The sequence below is a fragment of the Amblyomma mixtum genome, chromosome 4 (genome assembly GCF_055824585.1).
Source record: "Amblyomma mixtum isolate Tamu chromosome 4, ASM5582458v1, whole genome shotgun sequence".
Lineage (NCBI taxonomy): Eukaryota > Metazoa > Arthropoda > Arachnida > Ixodida > Ixodidae > Amblyomma > Amblyomma mixtum.
Window position 1 is genome coordinate 138,247,658 of NC_143015.1, and position 25,526 is coordinate 138,273,183.

The following is a 25,526-nucleotide window of genomic DNA, read 5'->3' on the forward strand; positions in this document are numbered from 1 at the left end:
TGGGAGAGAGACCACCCCTTTCGGGACGGCAAGGCCACGCCGTACGCGCGCCGTCCGCCCGAGGCGTCACGTCTACGTTCCAGGAGGGCGTCCTCCCGCGATCCACGTGGTAAGTATAGAAGTTTGCCTGTTTGGCATGCATTAGCGCGTTGAAAGGCCTAAAAGACGCTGACTTGTTTACACAACTTGTTCTATTTTAAACTGCTCAAAAGAAGTACACGTGAGACCATTAAGACTGTTCCGAAAGGGGCTCTGAATAAGTATTTCGGTACGCCGGATTAGTTGGTTAGATACTGAGCTGTCTGTGGTGAAAATTTGAATTTCAGCGTTTCCCACTTTTCCGTCTCCTCTTGTCAATTTTTGCGCGCTGAAAGATCGGCGCATCTCTATACTCCGTCTCACAAGATGTTTGCAGCGCTACGAAAGGTAGAGCTCTTTCGTCCAATCACGATGGCGCGCACTACATTAGTGTGCTCCTACGCGCCTGTGGCTCGATCCACCTGATGTCCAGGTGGCTCGATCCATATGAAAGAAGGCGCACTAGTAGTTAGCTTCTTTCCACCTCTAGCAGGTGGCGCTTGATGTCTTTTTATTCTTTCTTTGGTTAGTTTTTGGACAGGCTGACACCCGTTACAAAGGGACTAGCCCCACTTTTTTTTGCCACGACCTGTTCTCACTAGTTCCTCTGTTATCACGTCACAGCAAATCTCAGTAATCGTCTCATGTGCATATAAATTTATTTACTCCAGCGTGCCGAGGCAGCCGAATGTCGATGGCGGCGAAATGCAAAACAAGCCCATGTGCTGCGCGAAAGTCAACGCACGTTAAACGGGCTCGATCATCTCATCGTCCTCATCACAACTGAATTCAGCACTGCTGGTTGTGTCGTCCTCCAGGTTGACAACAATGGCCGGTCCCCGGACAACAACATCGTCGATGATGTGGTCCAGTTTTCTCATCACATCTTCCTCACTGATAATATGCTGCACGTAATTCTTCCATTTCTCAACAGCCACTTGCGTGATGCCTTGCCAAACCAGAGGCTCGACGTCTTGGAGCTTAAACGTCTTGTTTTGGCTGGCCACGAAACCATTGACGTCGGTCCAGACAAGCTCTATCGGGTTCAGTCGAGAGTGGTACGGCGGCAGGCGCACAACGAGATGGCCAGCAGCTTCAGCAATGCAGTCCACACGGTATCGCTCCCCACCTGTGTTCACACTGCTGATAAGCTGCATGAGCTCGGCCTTCACCATGCCGCTGCTCCACGCGACGCCTTTTCCGGACAGCCAAGCCTGTACGTCCTTTTTGAGGCTACTCATCCGCGGCACTTTATCCTGCTTCACAGAATGATATGGCGCGTTGTCCATCACTATAACGCTGCCGGGTGGTAGTAGTGGGAGAAGACTCTTGGAGGACCAGTTTTCGTAGTGTTCCCCGTTCATTTCCTCGTGGTAATCGCCCGAGTTTTTCTTCGCTCGGAAAACTTTCGCTGCGCCTTCGACAAAACCGTGCTCACCACCGCAATGCGTCACAATAAGCCTGCCACCTTTGCCACTGGGGTTTTGTAGATCAGTCGACAGTCCGGACCGATGCGCTTGTTGTGCAGATTGGATGGTGCAGTCAGTCCACACTCGACATCGCGTGTGGCCGGCGTTAACCCACGTTTCGTCGGTGAAGAAAATAGGCCTACTCTGGCGTCGCAGCTCCGCTATCTGGCGCAGGTACCGGCGGCGACACTGCACAATGTGCGTCGCTTCGATTAACATCGCATTCCGAGAGCGCTTCTTTTATCGGAAGCCAAGTTTCTTCAACATCATCTGCATTGTCGCTGCGGACACGGTCGGTAGCGTGTCGCCCTCTTCGAAATGCGCCACCACCTTCGGGATAGTTGGAATTTCCCCTCTCTGGAAAAAGGTGTGTACCACCCTTCGCAGCACGCTCAGGTCAAAATCGTCCAGCTTCTTCGTCCGGTCGCGGCCTCTTCCGCCAGCACGCTTCTTCGGTGACAACATTCGTCCCGCCTTTGACGTCTCCGTTGTCCACTTGTACAGCGTTCGCTCGCTCACCTGCGTGAGTTTTGCCGTCCTCTTGATGAGCGCATTTGTACTCGAACTGCCCCCGCACTCGACGCGAACCGCTTCAAGAAGATTTAAAGCCACCTGCTGCACCTGCTTGGGGAAACAGCGCACTGTCGGTGTAGAGCACACAGGAGACACAACAGCATGCACATCAGACTCGACCGACGCCATGTTGGAAAGTGGCGACGCATCACTACCTCGCAGCAGGCCTCCGCAGAGCTGTGTCCGTATGGGCTTTGTCTGGTAATATCACCAGTGATTGAAACACTCTCTACCATTGAAATATACCTGTCCAAACCATGTTTTAAGTTGCTATGCTTATTGTTTTCATTAATAGTCATACACTCCTCAAATATTCGAGGGACTATTTTTTGTGTTTCTGCAGTCCTGATTGGACGAGAGAGCTCTACCTTCCGTAGTGCTGCAAACACCTATAGACGGCCCCGCCGTCGCCTACCGACGCGCGAGGGAATTCCCCGAGGGGCGGAGCTTCCTGACCCACCGGAGCGACACGGTTGATTGGTCGTGGCCATAGTAGCTGATTGAAGTCTGAAAGAATCTAACGAACAGCCGTCTTTTAATTGGCATTCGCGGTAACGTCAAACGGAGGAAGACGCGAGTTTGAAAAAGTCGCCTGAAAGGGCTCGCCAACGTTTGCGTGCGATTTTCTATTATTTGGCTTAGGTGTTCATGACAACACAATATAATGATTGGGCGAGTTTATGTACTCTGGTCAGAAGGTGTTTCAGGGCCCCTTTAGTATAGGGCACAATACCAGTGCGAACGAATGAGGACCCATTAAAAATGTCATTATTACGTGTTCATTTATTGCAGAATCCTGCAGAGCCCTATGACGTTATAGCATCATCATCATCATCAGACTGACTACGCTCACTGCAGGGCAAAGGCCTCTACCATGTCTCTCCAATTAACCCTGTCCTTTGCCAGTTACGGCTACCGTATTCCTGTAAACTTGTTAATGTCATCCGCCCACCTAACTTTCAGCCGAATAAGGACTCCATTCATTGCGAGACTCTTTAAAGAGCCTCACCTCTTTTATTGAATAAAAGCTTTTCTCAACCACCACCACCACCCACTGCTACGCTTGCCTTCTCTTGGAATCCACTGCATTATAGCAGGGGGTATCCAAAACATATCGAATGCAGGTTAGGCAAAAGAAAAGCAAATATGACGACAAAAAACTCCAACAATAACAACAAAAAACAGACATACATGAGCACAAGTGCCCGCCACGTCACACATCAAACAAGAGTGTGCGGAACCTATCCACAGTGAAGCATTCAACGATCTCAGCACGTAACTTGTTCTACTCACTGATGGTCGGTGAAAAAAAAATGGGTTTGAATGCATACGTCCGAAGTTTAATTTCACGGATTTTTCACTGATAAAAGTCGTCTGGATAAAACACGAGGTTCCAGCAAATACTGGCGTTTGCTACTGTTGAGCATTTGAATTAGAAATTCTACACAACATAACCAATGTGGAGCATTTTCTACGCGTAGGTAAGGGATCCCAAGCCAGACGGTCCTTGAGAACCGTGACACTAGATAAAAAATTGTACGATGCCAGCACCGACCATCAGACACACATCTTGCAGCAGCATTGTTGCGGACGCCGTCAAGCGTATCAGAAAAGCAAGGAAACGGGGATCCCACAGTACATAGGCATAGGTTTTGTTTCAGTGAAATTCAATACTTCCTTGATCTCTTTATCGGGAAGTATGAAATATTCTCGATGAGCGCTATGCGTGTTCCTTCCAGAAATGTAAAAAAATTGTTTAAGTGAATACTTAAGAGTTGAACGGGGTTGGTTTTGTAATCGTGAAACCTCCGCTTTTTTGTTATTCATTACCCTTTTTAGAGTCCATTTCTAGCCGCACTTAGGGCTGCCGCGGTGGATCAGTGGTTATGGCGCTCGGCAGCTGACCCTAAAGACGCAGGTTCGATCCCGGCCGCGGCAGTCGAATTCCGATGGAAGCAAAATTCTAGAGGCCCGTGCACTGTGCGATGTCAGCGCACGTTAAAGAACCCCAGGTGGTCGAAATTTCCGGAGCCCTCCACTACGGCGTCCCTCATAGCCTGAGCCGCTTTGGACGTTAAACCCTAATCTCTAACCGCACTTCTTTCGAGTGCCTGTAGGACTCAAGGGCACAACGAAGACTCGCCAATGTAGGTGAAGCTGACACGAACGCGCCCGTATCAGTACTGTCTTCCGTCGTTCGATCTTTATTACGCTAAAGGCAGGTGCGCGTTTTTCAAGCGTTAGCGGGAACAGCGCACCGCAGCGCCCTCAACCCACGGCGCTCGTACACGACGCCTCATCGAAGTGATCATGAGCCAGGCTCTTGTAGTAGTCGACGATCTTCCTCAGCGCCTTCAACCGACTGTGCGAGCCGAACTTGTTTAGTGTCGAACACTCGTTGGAGTAGTCGTCGAAGTCGACATCGTAGACGGCGATGCCGAAGTTCAAGTCCAACGCCCCGCCTTTCACCTGGCACAGCTGGGCATAAAGAATAAAAAGGAAGGTTTCATTGAAGTATATTCATGTTGTTTGAAACTGCATGGGTGCAGTGAATAAACTGATAAAAAAACCTCCTAATAATTTTCGCAGTCATCATAGAGCACCCCAGATGGCTAAACAATGCCTGAAGCCGATTTAAATTCATGTTAATTTTGTGCTACTGCATGAACGGTTCTATATACACGCGGCAGGAAACTGTCTTTCAGCCGTTTCCGCCCTGGCTAGCCCCGAAAACTTGCTGGACTCAGTGAATGATTAATTACTTGACTGAATTCCGTCCTTCAAGTGCTTTCAAAAAAGGGAGCCCTCAGATACCTTAGCGGCCAGTCCCTCCTCGTTGTCGTAGGCGAACACACGGCGCTGCGTAGCATGGTGCGTCAGCATAGCGCGGTGGTCGGAGTTGTACCGTAGTTGAGGCGCGTACTGCCCGTCTCTGCACACCTGCAAGAACGATGATAACTACTCATTTCGTTGCTTGGTTAGAAAGGTAGTAAGTCAGTTAGTTGCTAGTTGTGGCGCGCAATGAACCGAGGTGCGCCGAACACAAGTAAGGAAGCACATTGTTACCGTCACAGTAACTCTGCACATTCTGTAGGCCACGTCCCGGCCAAGAACGCTTTCCTCTCTTTGTGAAAGAAGCCATCTTACGCAAGCTATGCACCCAGACAAGGCCACTGTTGAGAAGCATGATCCTGAGTTTGTGGTGACAAAGCGTTCCGTACATAAAAAAAAATTGGCGATGGCTTAGCTCGGCTATGCCAGGATATACGCAGTGAAAGCTAAGGGTATGCGACACAGCTGGCGAACCGAGCGGAGGTTAGCGCAATGACGAGGCAAGCAGTGTGACGTCACACCAAACGGCGGCGGCGGCGGCTCCGCGGCGAGGCGTGCGGTGTGACGTCATACCAGATGGCGCAGCGAGCGCGCAGCGTGCGCCAGCTGCGGCGGTTGCTAGGCAACGGCTCAAGGTCGGTCTCTGCCTCCTCGGAGCACCGCCACAGTGAAGTAGCGAGTTCGTGGCCATTGTATACTATAGCTTTCGCTAGAAAAACATCCACTCCTACTGAAAGATCCTCAGAACTTCAAAGAATGCGGTTAATATGCGTGAGAAATTTGGAAAAGAAGCCTTGGTGTAGAATTGGTGTAGGCTAGGCGAAGAGATTGCAAATAGTACTAAGTTGGCCTCACTAGCGTTTGAAATATTAGTTGCGTTTAGGTGTGACACTCTGGATATTGCAGACATCTACAGCTAGAAGCATTGTGAAAGGGCACACGCAAGCCCATGGCAATGCGGGCCCATTGCGTCCAAGTGCGTAATGTTAATACTACAGGCAAATACATTCGTTCTCTCGTGCCTTGTGCTTTATAAAGCGGTCGGTAGCTCCTCTCTTTAAAGCACTCGTTCTGTGCGCAGACCAGCAATAAAATTTGAGTAACTCCCCTTACAATTCTTAATGTGGCAAATATTTCAGGCACAAATTATCGTGCTTGTGACAGGGTGTGACTCCAGCTTTTAGAACAGCCGAAGGCGTTTGATCCGCCAGTATTGCCACGGGCGCAGTTGCTCACATTCATATTGATTCTATTTGTACAATGCCGCCAGATTCAAATGACAGACAGAAAGCCTATTAGCGTGCACGTGAAGACATATCAAAACCAGACGTAGGCAACTATCGACACAACTATTATCAGCCTCGATTTATAAACTATTGATGCTGGACCGATATTTGCTCCCGGGGTCACCCAAACCCTCGTAGCTCACTCCTTCACTCACCTCCGTGTAACTGCCGAATGACACCGCATCCCAGTCGGTGTCGCATTGTGAGTAGAACTCGAATAGCTGTCCCGCACTCGGCGACGTCCAGCGGCCCTTCATGGTGACCGACACAAACCCCCGGCTTGGCACGTTTCTGGATTCGACCTCCCGAATACTGGAAGGGGCAGACGCCTGCGGGGATTTGGTGCAATAATTAAGAGTGCATTGCTTTCGACATTGAAAGTTGCACGACAGAGGTTTTGGGTCGCCTTTACGTAACTGTGCATGTGCAATACTGTGCACTAATTAGTTATAAGTGACATAGTTGTTTGTTAAATGAATCATAATTTGTGAACTGTGCATTTAAAAAAGTTAGACCTATTATGTTGCTCAAATGTTTAGGGGAATTCCCCATCGTGGAGAATTTTTTGTAATAAGGGAGCAATTACTCATTGACATCCACCCGAGCGCAGCCATACGGCTACATAGGAAAGGAAAGCTATACAGCTTTCTCAGAAACTTCGTAGTTAAAGAAAAATTCGTCCTGGTCCGCTGTTCGAACCCAGGACCACCGCTTCGCCGGAGCAGTCGCTCTACCAATTGCGCTAACCGGGACGGCAAGCTTATGGTAGGGCGAGAGCGAATTGATCAATAACTGGAAGTGGGAACAGTGTTGGTCAGATGTTTAGGGGAATCCCCCTAGGTGGAGCTGCGCTCAGTTGGATGTCAATGAGCAATTGCTCCCTTATTAACGACCTATTATGTACGCTTCTATTCTCGAATTTCTAATTAGTAAGAAACATGCTGAAATTTTTCTTATGTAAAACCACGTATCTTGCAACATTACCCATTAATCACGGCCTGCGGTGGCGTCGTAGGTCATGTAATCCGACTGGTCGATCCAGCTCTTTACTTAACGACAAAAATTTAGGATTTGAAGCCAGTAGACGCTAAATTTCAGCGCTGTTTGCATTTGATGATGATGATGATGATGATGAGATGTAGGTTTTGAGGCACAAAGTTCTAAAGTTTAAAGTGGTAGTTGGGACAGCTGGGCCGGGTTTGCGAGGAAGATGAGCTCCGTTTGGCCTCGCAATAATTTTCGAAAAAAATTCTAGTCTCATACCATATGCCGCACGATTGGTGCTTTGCCGTCGTTATTCTTATACTTAAAAACGGTAACATAACGCTGACGAACAAATATCGACCAATGCCCCTTAGTTCAGTAAGTTGCAAACCCATGAAGCATGTGATAAAAGCGCAGCATATCACTTTTATCTTGATGTTAATGGATCATTTTTTTGAGAATCAGCACAATTTCCGCCAAAAGCTTTCGACGACGCGACCATAGAGGCCGTTCACTGTTTTGGGAAAGCCTGAGATGACTATCAGCAGATCCATGACATTTTCATAGATTTCGCGAAAGCCCATGATATGGAGCCGCACAGTAACTTGATTTTTAAACTGCGTGAAGTCGGTTTTAAATAAAGGTTTGGAAACGGGTAGATGTCTATCTGACTAGACGTAAGCAGGTTGTACGTACTGACGGCTGTGAATCTGTGCGTTGAATATGTTACCAAGTTGTGCCACAAGGCTCTATGATTAGACCATTGATTTATCTTGTATCAATGACAATAGAGATTGCTGCAGAACCACCCGTAAAAATTAATCTTTTTGCAGATGATTTGCAGATAAAGTAGCAAAAGCATCAAAGAATGGCAACGGCCATTCCTAGCTATGAAAAGCCGGTATTCATAGAGGTTTCTCAAGTCGACAAAGCCGCCCGGTAGACTATGCGCACGCTGTCTAGCTCAAAGAACAGCAGCTAGCGAAGGCGAGGGGGCTTTCAGCCTCCTAATGATTTAGCCTATACCCTGGTGCAGCTAGAACCATATATTGGCACTTCTAGAATGCACTGCACCTTTGCTGTATGTAAATGAATTTCAAGCTTACATATATTTTGATGAGGGTGCCAGTTTTGGGGAAAGGCTTTCGTTTGGTAGTTTTCAGTGGAAAGGAAGGCCCATCTGTTCTTACAATGCAAGAGCCTAAGCGAGCAGCGTTTTGTTTGCCGAGAAAGGCGCTGGCAGGCTCAGAAATGTCCTCAACTTGGGCAAGAGATCGGCGTCCTTAAGAATGAGATGGCGGAAGAGGTGAAGAGCGTGCCGCATTATGAGCTTTAGCCAGATGCGACCGAGGTGTTCCTATTCAAGAAGGCCTTTCGCTTTTTTATGGCTTATGCAAGCGTCGCTTCGAACTTTCAATATGCAGGGGTGAGTATAGTGTGCGTTCTGACTAACCAGGTCGAATCGGTAGTCCTGGAGCAAATGGTTCGGCAGTTTGATGGGCGAGTAACGGGTAGGAGGCATCACGGCGCAGGGGTCCACGGTGTTGTCGCCGAATCTGTAGTGGCCATTTACCACGAACATGTCTGGATGGTATCCCAACTTCCTGCACATTGCAAAGAAAGCCCATGATTTTAAGGAATTTTTTTTTCAGGTAGTACAGACAATCTTCAGGCATTTTACCATGCCATCTTCACTTAGCGATACAGGGTCATTAAAGGTCATCGTGGAAAAAAAAATTTCCATGTCGAGGTTTTCCGTCTTGAAAGGTGCCGACAAGGGTTGGTACAGAAATTAAACGATAAATCCGGACCACAGCGTTAGGGTATTATCCAAGCCCCTTTCAGGCACTCATTTCAGTTTCGGAGAGCGCCAGGGAGCCGGTATTGTGTTAGCGCTCGCACATAGAAATGCCCGCATAACTTTTCACCTTCATAACCGCTTACTGTTTATTTCGAACGAGCAGCGAAAACACCTGTTTAGTAGAAGACACATGAAGTTACTCCCCACTAGCTCAATCAGCAGAACGGAAGCGCACACGCTGATATCTTTCCTTACTACTGTACAGCATTAGCTGTTTATAGCCATTAATACGTTTTTAATGGCGGAGATTATCCGCCGATACTGTGGAGGACCTACGCCGCGGCGGTGCGGAGAGGCCCTCCTCCTCCCAGAACCCTCAAAGCACTTTCAAATTATCAAATTCGGTAAGTGAAATTCGAGGATTTGCGATCGCAGCATCCATAGACTTAGTCAAGCACAACGAAGACATCAACGTTCACAAGAGCGATCGCAAGGTCCTTGTCGTTATGCGCAATGGTTTATGGTTTATGAGGGTTTAGCGTCCCAATGCGACTCAGGCTATGAGGGACGCCGTAGTGTAGGGCACCGGGAATTTCGACCACCTGGGGTTCTGCGTAATAAACTACTTCCCTCAAACCTACCTCTATACCATGCCCCAAATGAAACAATTTTTTTTGTTATTCCTCCCTTACCTCGCGTATCTAACTCTGAACGTTCGTGTTACTTACTTGTAACCTTGCTATTCGTTTTTTTTTTTTATCTCCGGAGTTGCTCAGCATACACAGTGTCTCTCAAACGTGACGACATTATGTACCGTGCACTGCTACGACATCCGGTGGTGCTCCTAACTCTCCAAACGCTCAAAATGCTTCAAGTAAAGAAACGACAAGCATTTATTACTATGCAAGGCTTCCAGAGTACCAAGGTCTGACACGGATGAAGTTTTTTCGATGATTGAAATGTTTTTCAGTCACTTGTGATGATCATCTCCATCAGACCGCTTACGTCTACTCCACACATGGCTCCACACCAAAGACCTGTCTCCCCCTTGGAACTCTAATTTGTGTTACGGAAGCCACAACCGCCCTATAGGGCCCGATGCCTTCGCAGGGCGGCGCTACAGGCGCTAGCGAAGAGCGCCCTTAGTGAGCGAATCAGCATTTTCGATCGGGCAGGCAGTTGGAGACCGACTAGCTTCTCTTAAATCCATGTTCGCGTCTGCAAGCGAGGGAATCCTGTTTCGAACGTGGCTCGGGCTCATTTGGACGCCTTCGCGTGTCAAATTGTGCAGTGGACTAAGAGACGGTGTTGATCCTTCCATCACCAGTGTGCATTTGAAAAGCTTGTGAGCCTATGCCGCAATCTTCACAACGCAGAGAAGGGCAGTTCCTGTGTGAGGCGCCGTTCAGCAAGCCACGCAAAAACGACCTGTTATCGCAAAGGCCATTTTTGAGTCGTCATTGAATTGCTACATACGAAGTGAAAACTGAAAAAAAAAACAAGGCTGCCTTGATTGAACGAGAATGTGGCAGGAAGACGCTTTGTGTTTTTTCGTGTCTTGATTGTGTACTTGCTCGAAAACTTTCTCGACTCGTTCTGCTTGCTTCCGCCGTGTTTTCTAGTTACACATTTCTTTTACTTTCTTCTTGTAACGCGAGAGTGTTAAGGAGGTCGTGATGCGGAGAAGCCGGCGGTGTCATCGCCGTCGTCGGCGTCGCGTCGCTCTTCGTGCTGAAAAATCCCATGAGCACCCGCGGCGTAGGCCTTGCGTAGGTGCTCCGTCAGCGCACGGAGCGGGCATCACGGTCAGCGGTGCCCTTTCTATAGAGATAGCCTGAGGAACTGACCTGCCCTGGTCGGCGAGGAAGGTGGCCCAGTCCTTATGTGGAGTCGGCAAGGCAAGCACTGTCAGCGTCGGGTGACCCCGCGGCGAGGCAAGGTCGTGAAACATCTGCAAGTGGAGAAAAATGCTTGCAGTCCAGTCTTCGCGAACACTGAATTGACGTACTGTGCCTTCCTGAGCATTGCCGAGAATGCAGCAAAAAAGAAGAGCAAAAGAAGAAAAATTGCACACCGTTTTTTTCTAGTACGGTCATACTTTTCAGACATCGCGATCAGCGCGTATGCGAGATAATGGGGGCATATCATATTTGGACACGTCAAAATCTGTGTGTAAGCGAGCCCTCTGCTACCATGGCAGACTGTGAAACTGATTTCTTAGCCTCTGCATTGCAGTGACATCCTTTTCGATAACGGATCTCTTTGCTGAACTGATTCTTCCTTAGCGATGAGTGGCGCCTGCTACTTAAAATTCATTTTCTCCCTCTGACTTGGGCTTTCGGGGAGGGGCTACTTGTTCATGTTTTTTTTTGTGTTTTGAAAATGACCTGTGTAAATTGCGTGTTTCAGCAATAAACCCCAGCTGCGAGTTAGCGCTTGTCTGTGTCGTCTCCTTTCCGTACCTCGTGTTCCTTTTGCGCTATTGTTACATCATCTACTGTGTGATATTGCGTTATGCTGTTTGGTACAGCCTTTGTCAAAAAAGGTTCGTTCTGCAGTGTCAGAGTTCCGAACACTTCGCAATTCAGAGGAACCGTAGTCCTCATGCCATCGGAGGTTTGAACTGGTAGGATTGCTAGGGAAACCCACTGCTCGGCTTGAAAGCAATCACTTGGAAGTGCGCTTTTCTGATAAAGTTTGTACCTTTTTTATGCTCTTCGCTTCGTTTGTCTTGCAGGGGCTCTCATAGAAACCAGTGTATTAGTCCAGGCTATTTTCTTACTGTTAGTCCACTACTACTTAAGGCTGTTTCACATGCAAGCGAAAATGCTTGCGATTCCTGTCGCCGCGGCGTAAAAGCCTGTTTCGACCCGTCGTCCCATGCAAGCGAAAATGCTTGCGATTCCTGTCGCCGCGGCGTAAAAACCTGTTTCGACCCGTCGTCACATGCAAGCGAAAATGCTTGCGATTCCTGTCGCCGCGGCGTTAAAACCCGTTTCGACCCGTCGTCACATGCAAGCGAAAATGCTTGCGATTCCTGTCGCCGCGGCGTAAAAACCTGTTTCGACCCGTCGTCACATGCAAGCGAAAATGCTTGCGATTCCTGTCGCCGCGGCGTAAAAAACCTGTTTCGACCCGTCGTCACATGCAAGCGAAAATGCTTGCGATTCTTGTCGGCGCGGCGTAAAAAACCTGTTTCGACCCGTCGTCACATGCCAGCGAAAATGCTTGCGATTCCTGTCGCCGTGGCGTAAAAACCTGTTTCGACCCGTCGTCCCATGCAAGCGAAAATGCTTGCGATTCCTGTCGCCGCGGCGTAAAAACCTGTTTCGACCCGTTGTCACATGCAAGCGAAAATGCTCGCGATTCCTGTCGCCGCGGCGTAAAAACCTGTTTCGACCCGTCGTCACATGCAAGCGAAAATGCTTGCGATTACTGTCGGCGCGGCATAAAAACCTGTTTCGACCCGTCGCGGCGGCTGGGCCGGCCAGAGCTAAGAGGTTCCAACAGGTTGGAAATTTTTCGCTGCTATAGCTTCGCCCTCTGACCAATGACTGCGCGGCGGAAAAGCCATGTGACAAGAAGAGGACTCGAGCGGGAAAGACAAAGCTTGTTTACTACACGTGCTTCCTGCAACACGGCAACATATCGCGTGGGCTTTTCAACGAGGTTTCGAAGCGCCCACTCTTCTGGGACGTTAAAGATAATAATTTTCGAAAGAAAACAACTAAAGAGACCGTGTGGGAAGAAGTGAGGGGCGGATTTGAAGAAACTGACGCCACAGGTAAGTGAAAACTTGATTCGTGGCGAGCTCAACGATTGTCACCCATATTTGCTATTGTGCAGCCAACAAATTTTCCTCGTCACTGTGGCAGGATTCCGCAGCCTGTCAAAAACTGTTTTTGTCCCCGCACATTCCTGCATACTTTTTGGGATTTTTTCGGTGCCCCGGCTATTCTGCGCATATAAGCTATATGAAATATTGTCGGCATCACGCAGCCGTGAACAAATGTTTTCGGTTCTTAGACACGCTTGAAGCATCGTTTTGTACCATTCTCTTCAATCGTGAAATGCACGACCTGCACGTTTTCATGTACTCAGCTGCGTCGCGTTTGTAAACGCGGGAGCGGGCGCTTCGAGTTCGCCCATGCGCGAGGTTAATCCGGACGTTCAGAGCCTAGCAAGATCGTATCTTGCATGTATGTACAGTCTTTGTCAAAAGTTTAGAGCCCAGGGGGTTTGCTTCTAAGCCTCGCAGTGGGACTCCTGTAACATTCGTGGTAGTCCTATCCATTAGAGGAGGCAGGACCAGAAATTTTCTTACCTTCAGCAAATTTGGAGCGCTTGAGATGCATTACGAACCAGGCAGTGTGATTCAGAAGCAAACACCTTGGGCTACAAACTTTCGACAAAGGCTGTACCTAGCGCGAGGGCTCCGTCCCGCGGCACAGCCCGCTCATCGTCGTCTTCCAAGGTGCAACAATCCGCCGCTTCTGACCCGCGCAAAATCGTCTGTAGCGTGCCCAGTAAATACAAAAATAAATCAGTCATGTATATGTGCCCCAATTCAGTCATTTTTGTTTTCATCGAGAGAAATATTTTTCCGCCTAAATAACGTACTGAGGCCTTAAGACATTTCTTTAGTTTTCCAGCAGAAAATAGTAGCAATTAATCCTTTGCAAGGGCGTAAAAATTCCGTGCAAAGTTTCATAATTGATGGGAATAGCAAAATTCAAAAGCCACGCCTTTTCAAGTAAAAACAATGAGAATCATTAAAATATTCTTTAAGGTAAATAATTTTGAAATAATAGTCAGATGCACATTACGCTTGAAAGTGCTCACGGACTGACGGACGGACGGACGGACGGACGGACGGACGGACGGTCGGACGGACAGATGTATTTGTTCCGAACGCTCTCCCTAGGGATGAAGTACAGCAGCAGTTGCACTCGGTCTCGTGCGCGTGCTGTTGATTTTTTTTTTTGCTGTCACCCTTTGAACATAATAATGGGAGAGTAAGCCTCACTTTGAGTAGGGAGATGGCTTCTTGCATCTGTTGCCAGTACGTGTTTTCGGCCGTGTCGAGCACTCCAGCATGGATGATTCGCAAGTGCCAGAACGGTTCCAGCAGACTGGCTTGTGTCTGCCGCAGATCGGCAAACGCCCGTGCCATTCGCCTGCGCACATCGAGTGGGGCTTAAGGGTGACCACGCGGAAACCCCGTCACTTTCACTGCCCTGGATCATATGCCACAAGTGGCCATGTCGAATAAACCAAAGAAAGCATCCTTCCTATCTTTACTGCAGTTACAATCGATATTACATCAGCATTGACCTTTTGATGATCCAAGGCAGGGCCATTCAATTACATAGGCGCGTTTCGCGGCATTCATTTTCTTGATTACGGAATAAATCTTGTTATTTTAATTATTTTGCAACCATAACTCTTAAGCCTCAGAAGCCAGCCAATCTAAATAAACGCTTAGTAATTGGTTTGGTTTGGTTTAGGGGGTTTAACGTCCCAAAGAGACTCAGGCTATGAGAGACGCCGTAGTGGAGGGCTCCGGAAATTTCGACCACCTGGGGTTCTTTAACGGGCACTGACATCGCACAGTACAGGGGCCTCTAGAATTTCTCCTCCAAAGAAATTAAGGTCATTGATCATGACGCCATCCAGGTGTGATAGCAGCGTTAAATTTTGCGTTATGTGAGACATTATGCTACGTCGACGCCATCTATGCCGCAGGTCCCGGATACTCGTCCCTGCTGTGAGCGGATTATCCGAAGCACTGTAGCGATTCAGTTCATCCTCGATCAAAGTGTCTTTCGATTGCATTTGATTTTCATTACGATGGTTGAATGTCAATACTCGTATTTCTTTTTAATACCGCCTTAAAGCCAGGGTGGCATGCTCACAGGAAAGCGAAGGCCAGTCCGAGTGCAGTCCTGGTATATCTGCCAGCAGCCCGCAAGAACGTCTCCAGGTCATCCCCGAACCGCGTGTGGTCGACGAGGGTGTTGTCGTCGTCTCCGTACAGCGAGTAGAAGAAGGCGTAATCGCAGAGGCCGTCTTCAGCCATCACCGCGTCCGTCCTCGTCCCGGCGCCGTAGGTGCAAAGCAAGGTCTCGGACCCCGGTGCTGTAGACATGTGCAGCATAATATTTTTGAACTAAACCATGTACACGCCTATGTCCGGAATATCTTCCGCACGTCAAGGACTTACAGTCTAGTGCGGTATAAAGGGGAACACTCTGTGTCAACTTATGACAAATCCTGGAGGATTAGGTTTGGCTTATTGAGGTTTAACGTCACAAAGCGACTGAGGCTTTGAGTGACGCCGTAGTGAAGGGCTCCGGAAATTTCGACCACCTGGGGTTCTTTAACGTGCACTGACATCGCACAGCACACGGGCCTCTAGAATTTCGCCTTCAAGAAATTCAGCCGCCGCGGCCGGGATCGAACCCACGTTTTTCGGGTGAGCAGCCGAGCGCCGTAACCACTGAGCCACCGCGGCGGTGCTGGAGGTTTAGGATAGCGTATACTATCGCGTAGACGTTAGTACATAGCAGCAGCAGGGCATCAGCTCCGCATGTGCAGTGGCAGCAGCGCTTTCAAACTAGGTCACTGCGCATGCGTGGAGTGCACCTCTATGGTCAGCTATGCGTATACGCTTGTATACTCCTCCGCTACACTGAAACTATCAGAATATTGTTAGACCTCTTAATTAATGCAGAACACGTTCACCGTAACCATAAGCTGCACTGGTATCGAGGGAGGTGTTAGAGCGCAACGAAGATAGGTGAGGTTACGGAACTTGTTATAGGGAGGCACTGCCGATAGGCGAGGTTACGGAATACGTTATAGGGAGGCACCGCCGATTCTTAGGCAGCAACAGGATGACCGCCAGCAAAGGAGACAGCGACCGTGCTATTCAGCACGTGGACCACGGCGCAGAATGCACTCCTACAAATGTAATTTCTAGCGACCAAGTACAGGACAGCACTTCTATCGTTCTATTACTGGCCAAGAAATCGGTAACTACAATGTCATTATTTGAAGACTTGCCATACTATACGAACGACATATTCAGGAGTAGAAATGACGTCGCACAGTAGATATCGTTGTATGCCTCTCTTCTAGCCTCAGTGGCTTGAGGGTTGTCGGCAGCGGACACATACGAGTATACTTTTGCCACTCACGAGTCATATTTTACCCATTCGCACCCCGCATCAGGACCAACACTGCACAGACAGCTTTGTATATCGCAGCGTGTGAGCAACGCCCTGTTACCAGATCTTTCGTCTACGTATGCAAGAACGCACTAATCTAGAGGCTTGCCAAATGTTAATCTACAAGCGCGAACGTTTCTGTAGCAAGTGCTTATGCCTATAGTTTCAGCGAAGGTCACCAACTAACTATTAAAAATTTTCTTTTTGAGGTATAAAGAAGGTTTCTGAGGCATGTGGAACTACAGCGTTTTCGGGTGTGCGAAAACAGGTAATCATTTTATCAAGTCAGCTGGTTAACAAAATTTTATAGTAAACTTTTAGTTATCACAATGTGGCGACTGGTCACTGCAGCCTACCACATCTTTCCAGCTGTCGATCCCTATTAGCCATATAAAACTTTACCATTTCGAAGACGTGATTTTAACCATCTCAAGCAGGCAGACAACGGCGAAATGCTGTTAAACCGGTAACACTATTAGTGTTAGCGGACTAAATCAACCACACGCCGCCGATGGGATTCGAACCCATGGCTTCCAGTGCTCTACTAAGTCAGCTACGGCAACGGCTTTCCAATTTTCTGCTTTCGGAGGTATTTACGTGCAATGTAACAGAAATTTGTGAGTGTTCACCAGTTCCAAATGCAGTGTTCGCCGCTCCAGAAGAAGCAGAAAAAAAAAGAAACAAGCGAAAACAAAGAAACAACTGGTAAAGCGTTGCTACGCTCCTTTCATCGCACAAGATTTTAAATCGATGAGCCACGATTTAGGTACAAATTTTAACAAATATTTGTTCCCTCATGATTTGTTAAGGTAAAACTCTTATCAACTGCTTTGTCACTAATTCATTCCGACTAACGCTCATTCATTCATTCATTCATTCATTCATTCATTCATTCATTCATTCATTCATTCATTCATTCATTCATTCATTCATTCATTTATTCATTCATTCATTCATTCATTAGAAACTGAGAGCGGGGGAACACGCTGCTAGAGCTATTTCTTTAGTGTGCAAGTTTCTGCGGTGCTCTGCATGATTAGCAGACAGCGCATCTCACCGTACACGAGCGTTGGACTCACCCTTTGGACCCGAGGGGTTCCTCGGGTTGTCGCCTAAGACCGGCAGCTCCACAGCCATGGGGGGAGATGGGGCGGGAGTACCGCGTTCGATCTCGTCGTCGAGATCGGTGGCAAGGTGTTCGGGAGCTACAAACGCATTTACAGAAGTGGCTCTAGTAAAACACGAGGTTGTGCCCCCCCCCCCCCCCCCCCCCCCCCCAAGCTATAAAAGTGCATGCGGTCCGAAAGGGAAACTAGGCACGCTGTCGGCGGAAAACTTGCATCCCTGCGCTCTGTAATACCAGGTGTTTCGAATGCATACGCTGAGGACGTACGCTGCACAACAATCTTAACAGTGCTATCTAAGTAACACACGTTGAGGGTGTAGTTGGTTATGCGTTTTCTTTTCTTCAAATTTAAGCAGCGCTAACTTTCAAGACGAATACACAGAATACCTTGCGCCCGTCCTGTCATGTCCTCTGTGTATTCGTCTTGAAAGTGAGCGCTGCTTAAATTTGAAGAAAAGAAAAGTGCTATCCAAAGTTGCGGAGTGTATTTCTCAGGGTATGAGGGTAACACGCGAACCGGAGCTCCATTTTTTCCGCTTGAGAGAATACCACAATTGTGAAGTAGCAAGATGTTGCATCGTGAAGGCACAGTTATGGTAAAGATGAGAAAATGAAAGCAACACAAAATACTTAAAGCGAAGGGATTTCCGCGCGAACAACGAATTTGTTTCGCTTTATAAGTGACACTTTTGAGTCTTTGTCCGGCTATTCCGTCCTGTTTGTGGTAGTGTTTCAACTATCCCCCAAAACAATACACTTTGACGAGCACACATGGTATATGAATTTCTGTGCACATTTCCTGATCCGGAGCTGCTGTCTTCTAGCAGCGAATAAACTAGTAATTATTGCTTAAGAAGACCAGAACGCAGGTTGGCCCTTGTCTTTATAGCTCTTGAGAAGCAATAAGAATAAAATCTGCTAGAGTCTTACCAGTCAGCTTCTGCGAATTCAACTTTCATTTTCATTGCCTACAGCAAAAAACATTAGAAGGGTAAAAACCAGCCTAAATGGAATCTTACCAGCACTTTCTCCTCCCCAAATTCCCCTCCTTTTTCTCCTTCAGCTTAGCGTATGTAGCTACGTATATACATTCTGTCGCTTTCCTTCCACAAGCCAAATTTATTTGAAACGTGAGTGTTACCAGCACGTGAAAGCAGTATGCTTGTCGTCCTTTGTAATGAAAAATGAACGCGAGGTCTTTGAACGTTGCCAGTGCTTACGGGTTCTCAGCAAAGACACCGTGATGACCGAGCCACTGATCAGGAAAAACAGCAAGGCGCACATCATCACCATGAGCGTCGCAGCGCCGTTTCCCCTGCATGAAGTGGAAAGCAAAGGGAAATACTTGCCGTCGCTTGATGCAGGTCTCCAGTGCACGCGAAAAGACATCTCGGCGCCTACGGACGACGTTTTTCGCTGACCACCTCCATTCGCTACCACAAAATAAAGGAGGCGAGTCCGAATTTCAATTTCACAAGTGTAGTCTTCAGCCACAGGCTAATAACAGCAGCGTTATCAGCTCCGGTGACGCGTCAAGCGTCCCGAAGACTTCTGCCTTCGACTGTATATCTCTAACAAGCATACACGTTTCTGCGCATATTTGAAGATATCTGCTACATATGTGTATTTGCTATATTGCCACGTATCATTGTAGTGTTTGTTCGTTCACGCTCAAGGCTGCAGGAAAGGGCTGTTATCATTTTTGTTCGTGACGCGAGAAGCGACCAGTCTAATCTCGATTGATCGCAGCCATGAAAGGCTGCATCTAGGTTTTTCCAGATTACTGTAGATGATCTTGTCCTGCTATCTGGAAGTTTCTTTGCCGGCTTTAAATTGAGCGATGCCGCGAGCGGCGGGCATTCGTAGTTCGACGATTGACGAGCACGCTTGTTGCTTACGCCGCCACCGAGTGAGTCAGTTCTTTTGCGGGCGCAAGTCAGCCCAAATAAAGAGCTTCGTTTGCAAGTATTTCTGGTGTCTTCCTGACCGCTGGACTGCCGTCGCTACAACGTGACAATATTAGTATTCGCCGACTTACACCAACTTAACCTAATCAAACATTCTATAATCATATTCATCCACTCTGCTTGGCATAAAATACTAGCGGCCGCCGTGCAGAGCCGTACCCCTTCCTGCGAATCTCTACCCTAATCTCGTTACACCACCACTGTACTTCATCATTTAACTCCACCGCAGTATTCCAGAGTACGTCACAGACTCCACGCGGTACAATGTTACTGAGCAAAGTTTGGCGGCGCTGGACGTGTATGCAATAAATCTAACAGCATCAGCGGAAGTTTCTTACTTATTTCGGCTTTCTGGGTTTTCACTTATTGAAGTTTTTTTTCCGGACATGATGCAATAAATAAGAAGAATGATAGCATGCAGTCTATTGCTGCCGCTATTGCAATGTGTGCGCGCAACTAGAGGTTCCGAACAGCTCCGTGCTATCGCCATTAATTAGTTAATCAATAAGTGGTAGGTAACCGACATAAGGATTTTGAACATTAATTCTCCAAAGAATGGGGATAATCTAGAAGGGGTGAAGAGGCATAGGCAAAAATAGGAATAGTGCAGGCATAGGCAAAATCGGGTGTAAGCGTTAAGAGTCAAGGGGGGAAATGTCATTAGCAATATGGACAAGGTAGTTAAAGAGGTTAAAGATAGTTAACATAGTTAAAGACCTGAGCAGTCCCTGATTGCGGAATCAGGGTGTAGAAGAGCGTTATGTAAAAATTCTGAACGTGTCTAAAACGGCTGCAAAGCTTCTATAGTCCTCCATGAAGTCATCAATAAAATTACAATAGGAAGGGTGCCAGACAGACAGACATTATCTCGCCAATGTTATTTGCCGCCTGTTTACAGGAGGTATTCAGAGATCTAGATTGGGAACAATTGGAGATAAGAGCTAATCAGGAATAAGAAAGAAATTTGAGGTTCTCTGTTGACATTGCCTTGCTAAGTAACTCAGGACATGAACTGCAAAGCATGATCAGAGTTAGACAGGCAGAACAGAATGATGGGTGTAAAAATTTATAAGCAGAAAACCAAGATAATATTCAACAGTCCGGGCCGGGAACACCAGTTTACAATTGGTAGCGAAGGGCTGGAGGTGGTAGTGGAATAAGTCTACTTAGGGCAGGTAATAAGAATGGAATGGAGCTCATTTGGATGGTTCTCTCAGATCATGAATGACAGTAAAGTACATAACAGCTGTACCTTACCGGTACTCACTTAAGGGGAAGAAACGTGGAGGCTAACGAAAAGGGTTCAGCTTAAGGACAACGCAGCGAGCTATAGATGGAAAGGAAGATGACAGGTGTAACGCTGGGAGACAAGATGAGACCACAGTTAGGCACGGAACAAACGCGGGTTAATCATATCCTTGTCGAAATCTAGAGGAAGGAATTGGCCTGGGCAGAGCATGTAGTGCGAGGCCAAGACACCCGCTGGTCCTTAAAGGTAACGGAGTGGATTCCAAGAGAAGGCAAGCGTGGCAGGGGGCGGCAGAAAGTTAGGTGGGCGGATGAGAATGAGAAGTTTGCGAGGATAGGGTGGCCGCGGCTGGATAAGGACGGAGTAAATTGGAGAGACATGCGAGGGGCCTTGGCCCTGCAGTGAACGCAGTCAGGCTGAGGATGACAATGGGTGCCAGCTAATGTCGTTTGGTGTCTGCCGTTGCAGAGAATTATGGGAGCTGGTTTTTTTTGAGATAGCCGTAGATTTGTCGTCACAGGAAAAAACTGCGGATGTACGAGGGAAATTTCCCTGGTTGGTCTAGACAGTGATGCAGTCCTATGTGTCACGTGACCGCCGAGGACCAATCCCAGCGCTCCTTCCAATTTGAAAATCTGTCACCACTAGAGGAGCTGGTAGGCTGCGACATCATCGACATCGCTACCGGAGAAGGCAAGCTTAGCATCAGGCAACGAGCGTCAGAAGGCGGTTAAAAAAATCAACAAATGAAATAATAATTGCCGCGTGCGCGAACAGATTAGCTTCGCTGGCTACGGCATGAGACAACAGCGTCATGGATGCAGCCGAACATCCCGCCAGTTTAACTGCTACTCTTGCACTTGCTTTAGATGTCGGCGTCACCAACCTCAGTACATGCGCAGCAATCCGAAACCAGGAGCACGCGTGCTCCTACTGGTGCAAGCCCCTAATCGAAGGTACGGGTCACCACCTCCCCCCGTTAGTTGGCAGCTGCTCCTGCTTATGTATGGACGTACAGTCTTTGCCAAAAGTAACCGGACAAAGGTTGTTCCTTTCTTAGCCGTGTAGCGAAGCACTTATGGAAGTCCTTAAGCTCTGAATTTTTGTGAAGTAGGATGAGCCCTTGTCCTCACGTTGTGACACCTTTTGGTCTTTAGGGGTGCCGTAAGAGCTCTATTATACGATTGAGAAGTAGAAACCTGCTGCTCGGTTACTTTTGGCAAAGGGGTACGTGCGAGAGCTCTTGCCGCTAGTGTTTGGAATGAGTCCAGAGCACAGCACTGCGCCACTGCACTCTCATGGTCACTTAAGTATCCGAATAATTTTATTTCACAAACACTTACGCAACATCATTGGATTTGCTCTTCACTAGAAGTTCACAGCATTGTGCGGCGGCGCGAAGACTATTCAGAGGGCACTCTCGACACTCATACATGATTTGGAGTGCAGCGTTTTATTATTTGAAGTTAATTTTGAGAGAAAATTAATTTCTTATTTATTAAATTAAAACCGCATAAAGAAAAGAAACACCTTTGTTGGTGAGCTTCAGCGAGAAATCTTAATCCACCTGATCAGTAGCGAAATAATAGGGAAAGTGAGAGCTTCTTGATACAGTATGGCTGCACACAGGGTTACTTACGATTCCGACTTTTCCTCTGTAAGAGAGAGGAAAAGAAGGCTCACCTACATGTTCCTAGGCTTCGAAACTGGTACTGTGGGCACACTTTCAAGTTGAGAACTTTGAAGAGGCAGGGGCCAAGATAGATATGCTAGATATGACATGCTAGAAAGATATGACATGCGGAGACTACATCGGATGGCATGCAGTATCTCGGGACTCTGCACAATTCATTGAAGTTTTTAGCGGATCCCAGAAAATATTCGAAAATGTGTTCACAAATAACAAAGATTAGAAGCACTAGGATGCAGTTAAAAAGTTAGGCAATGTTTAATGACGGTTATACCCAAAGGTCGAGCGATAACATTTTAGTAATGGCCCAGGCCAAACTAGTATGTCGCCATCTTGTCGGGTAACCTCAGTTATGACTGAACATCAATTTTGGTCCAAATCAGCCAAGGTCATACTTCGTGGGTGGGCTGGTCGAAATTTTTGAAAATGACCCGGGCCAAATTTTGATGTCACCGTCATGTCGAGCACGCTCAGTTATGGTCGGACATCGATTTTAGTTCAAATCGGTCAGGGTCATATTTCGGGGGTGGGCTGGGCGAAATTTTTGTAAATGACCTGGGCCAAATTTTGATGTCGCCGTCGTGTCAAGCACGCTCAATTGTGGTCGGAGAGCGATTTTGGTCGAAATCGGCCAAGGTCATATTTCGGGGGTGGGCTGGGCCAAATTTTTGTAAATGACCTGGGCCAAATTTTTATGTCGCCGCCGTTTTAAGCACGCTCAACTATGGCCGGACATCGACTTTGGTCCAAATCGGCCACGGTCATATTTCGAAGGTGGGTAGGCCAAATTTTTGTAAATGACCTGGGCCAAATATTGATGTCACCGTCGTGTCAAGCACGCTCAATTATGGTCGGACATCGATTTTGTTCCGAATCGGCCAAAGTCTATCAAAGTCAGTCTCTTGCTATGGTGAGCTTCTCAAGGTTAAACCAAGGTGAAATCAGGCACGGAATGGTGAGCGACTTTTGCATTGAGTACTACCGCTTTAATATAGTGGTTTTCGAACTTCCGCAAAAAAAACATGTATTTCGGACCTTAGGCTACTTCGTGGCCAGCTCGACAGCCTTTATCAGCAAAGAATCACAAAGCGGCCAGACGGACACCACAGCATGGGAACTAGAGAGGGTACGTAAACTCCATCAATGCTTTCGCTCAACTACTTCACCGAAGATGCTACTACGGGCCTATACAGTGAGCGCAAAATGTGTTCCGCGTGAATCAATCGCCCAATTAACTTCGGTCTGAGGAAGGTTGATCAAAGTATTTCAATATGTACCAATAGACCCGTACTTTTCCATTCCTTAACAACCAAATTGCCCAACAAACAGCCTTGAGCCTCCCTTTCTAATTAAACAGCTGATTCATTGATTCAACATGCAGACCTGTGTTGTGGTGCCAACCCGGTTTAGAACCATGGTCTGCAGTGAAATACGCAATCTCTATGTCACTCGTCAGTGAAGAAGCAAATAGAAATGTTTTAAATTTCACTTTGAACGGATCAGGTGGAGGCACAAATGATTTCCCGCGGCATATCAATAGTCGGGATGCCTACCCTCGGCTGCGATCACTAGTGTGGTCTGGCTGTCCTGTTCGGGCCCGTAAAGTCTGGTCGCGTGCCCAAAATCGTTCGCGGCCGGGGAATAACCGTGTGGCAGGGGATGTCGCGCCGGGTTGATGTAGGGACTGTTGTAGTACATGACGCTGACCAGAAATCTGAAAAAAAAATTAAAAGTGTGTACACTGCGTTGCCTGAAATGCGCTAAACTGGACAAAATTTGTCACTCTGCTGTTGTCCTTGACTTGAATCGGCCTTTTTCCCCCCTCAGGCTGCTGGCGATGTACACTGGCTAGAGTGTCATTTAGAAGGAAGTTTAATAACCTCAGAACACAATGTAAAGCGTTATAGTCAAGGTAAAATTAGAAAATGCATAATTTCGAGCAGAGTTAATACTTCTCAAAAGACAACAGAGTTAAAACTCCTCAAAAGCTTTCCGCACTAACGTGCGCAAGCTGACGAAGCATCGAAGATTGGTTTAGTTTGGATTTATGGGGATTTAACGTTACAAAGCGACTCCGGCTATGAGGGAGGCCGTAGTGAAGGGCTCCGGAAATTTCGACCACCCGGGGTTCTTTAACGTGAACTGAGAACGCACAGTACAAAGGCCTCTAGAATTTGGCCTCCGACCGCCGCGGCCGGGATCGAACCTGGGTCTTTCGGCTCAGCAGCCGAGCACCACAACCAGTTAGCTAGCGCGGCGGGAAAGCACCGAAGAGACAAGTGAGGACGTCACTCGCCGATTTAACTTGACAGAACTCACCGATTTAACTTGACAGAATCCTCACCAAAGGGCTCAAGAAGTCCACTCCGAGCAGTAATGGCGCTTCGCGACTGATATCTTCTTCGGTCGGTTGTGACCAAATGCGCGAGGTTCGACACACTCGCGTTTATTCTTCTTCATCGTTGACGTCGCGATCTAAGTATGCTATGCATCGACGATGAAGAATACCAGCATGAGTCTCGAGGTTTGGCTATTGGGTGAAGAAGAAGTCTATCTCAAGACCCCGCTGCTGCTTCGAAAGGACACCTGCCCCGCTGCGCGGACCATTTCCTTAAGTCTTTAGATTGGTATGTGACGTACCATTGCTTTCCTCATCACTTCACTCATCGGTGTTTCGTCTTTTGCCTGACTATCTTGGTGCGCCGCGCTTTTGATAACTGATTGCTTTTCCACTGATGTACTGGGGCAGGCGAACTTGATTTCTTGATTATATCTTAAATTCTGTGTTACTTGCAGGTTTATTGCAAAACTTTGCGTTGCATTGTGTACAGACTGAAGTTCCGCTCTGAATGCATTACTATATGATGCGCACATCGTCTTCACTCTAAGAAAAAAAAAGAGGGTTCAAGTCAAAGCATATCTACTCTGAAGAGACGCTGAAACTTACCCTTCATTAGCAAATAAGGTGGCGAATCACCATAGAATTGAAAACTATGCAGACTATCGGGATTAAAGTTGTCACTACTTTGGGTTGAGTCCTGTTCCCAGTATCAGCGGTTGTGAACAGCAAGTCGAAGAGATGCCCATACGCGTGATGTAAACAACTTTTTTGAAGCAACCTTGCACTTTTTGAAAGTGTTATTGCTCTCAAACTCCTTAGAATCGGAGTCTGCGACGAAACTCCAGTTTTGTGTACAGGTGAGGACAGAGTGTAACCGTATTCTCGGCCTCATTTCCACTCG

General features: G+C 47.6%; 1 protein-coding gene across 1 annotated transcript; it reads right to left on the reverse strand.

The window, feature by feature from the left end:
* Positions 1-4,388: 4,388 nt before the first annotated feature.
* LOC149348425 (uncharacterized) lies at positions 4,389-18,671 on the reverse strand. Its single transcript, XM_089541757.1, has 9 exons — positions 18,599-18,671; positions 17,332-17,457; positions 14,939-15,161; positions 14,050-14,200; positions 10,867-10,974; positions 8,676-8,822; positions 6,394-6,567; positions 4,935-5,060; positions 4,389-4,598 (listed from the first exon to the last, which is right to left on the reverse strand). The coding sequence occupies exons 1-9, from the start codon at positions 18,669-18,671 to the stop codon at positions 4,389-4,391; spliced, it is 1,338 nt and encodes a 445-aa protein (XP_089397883.1).
* Between the last annotated feature and the right edge of the window lie 6,855 nt (positions 18,672-25,526).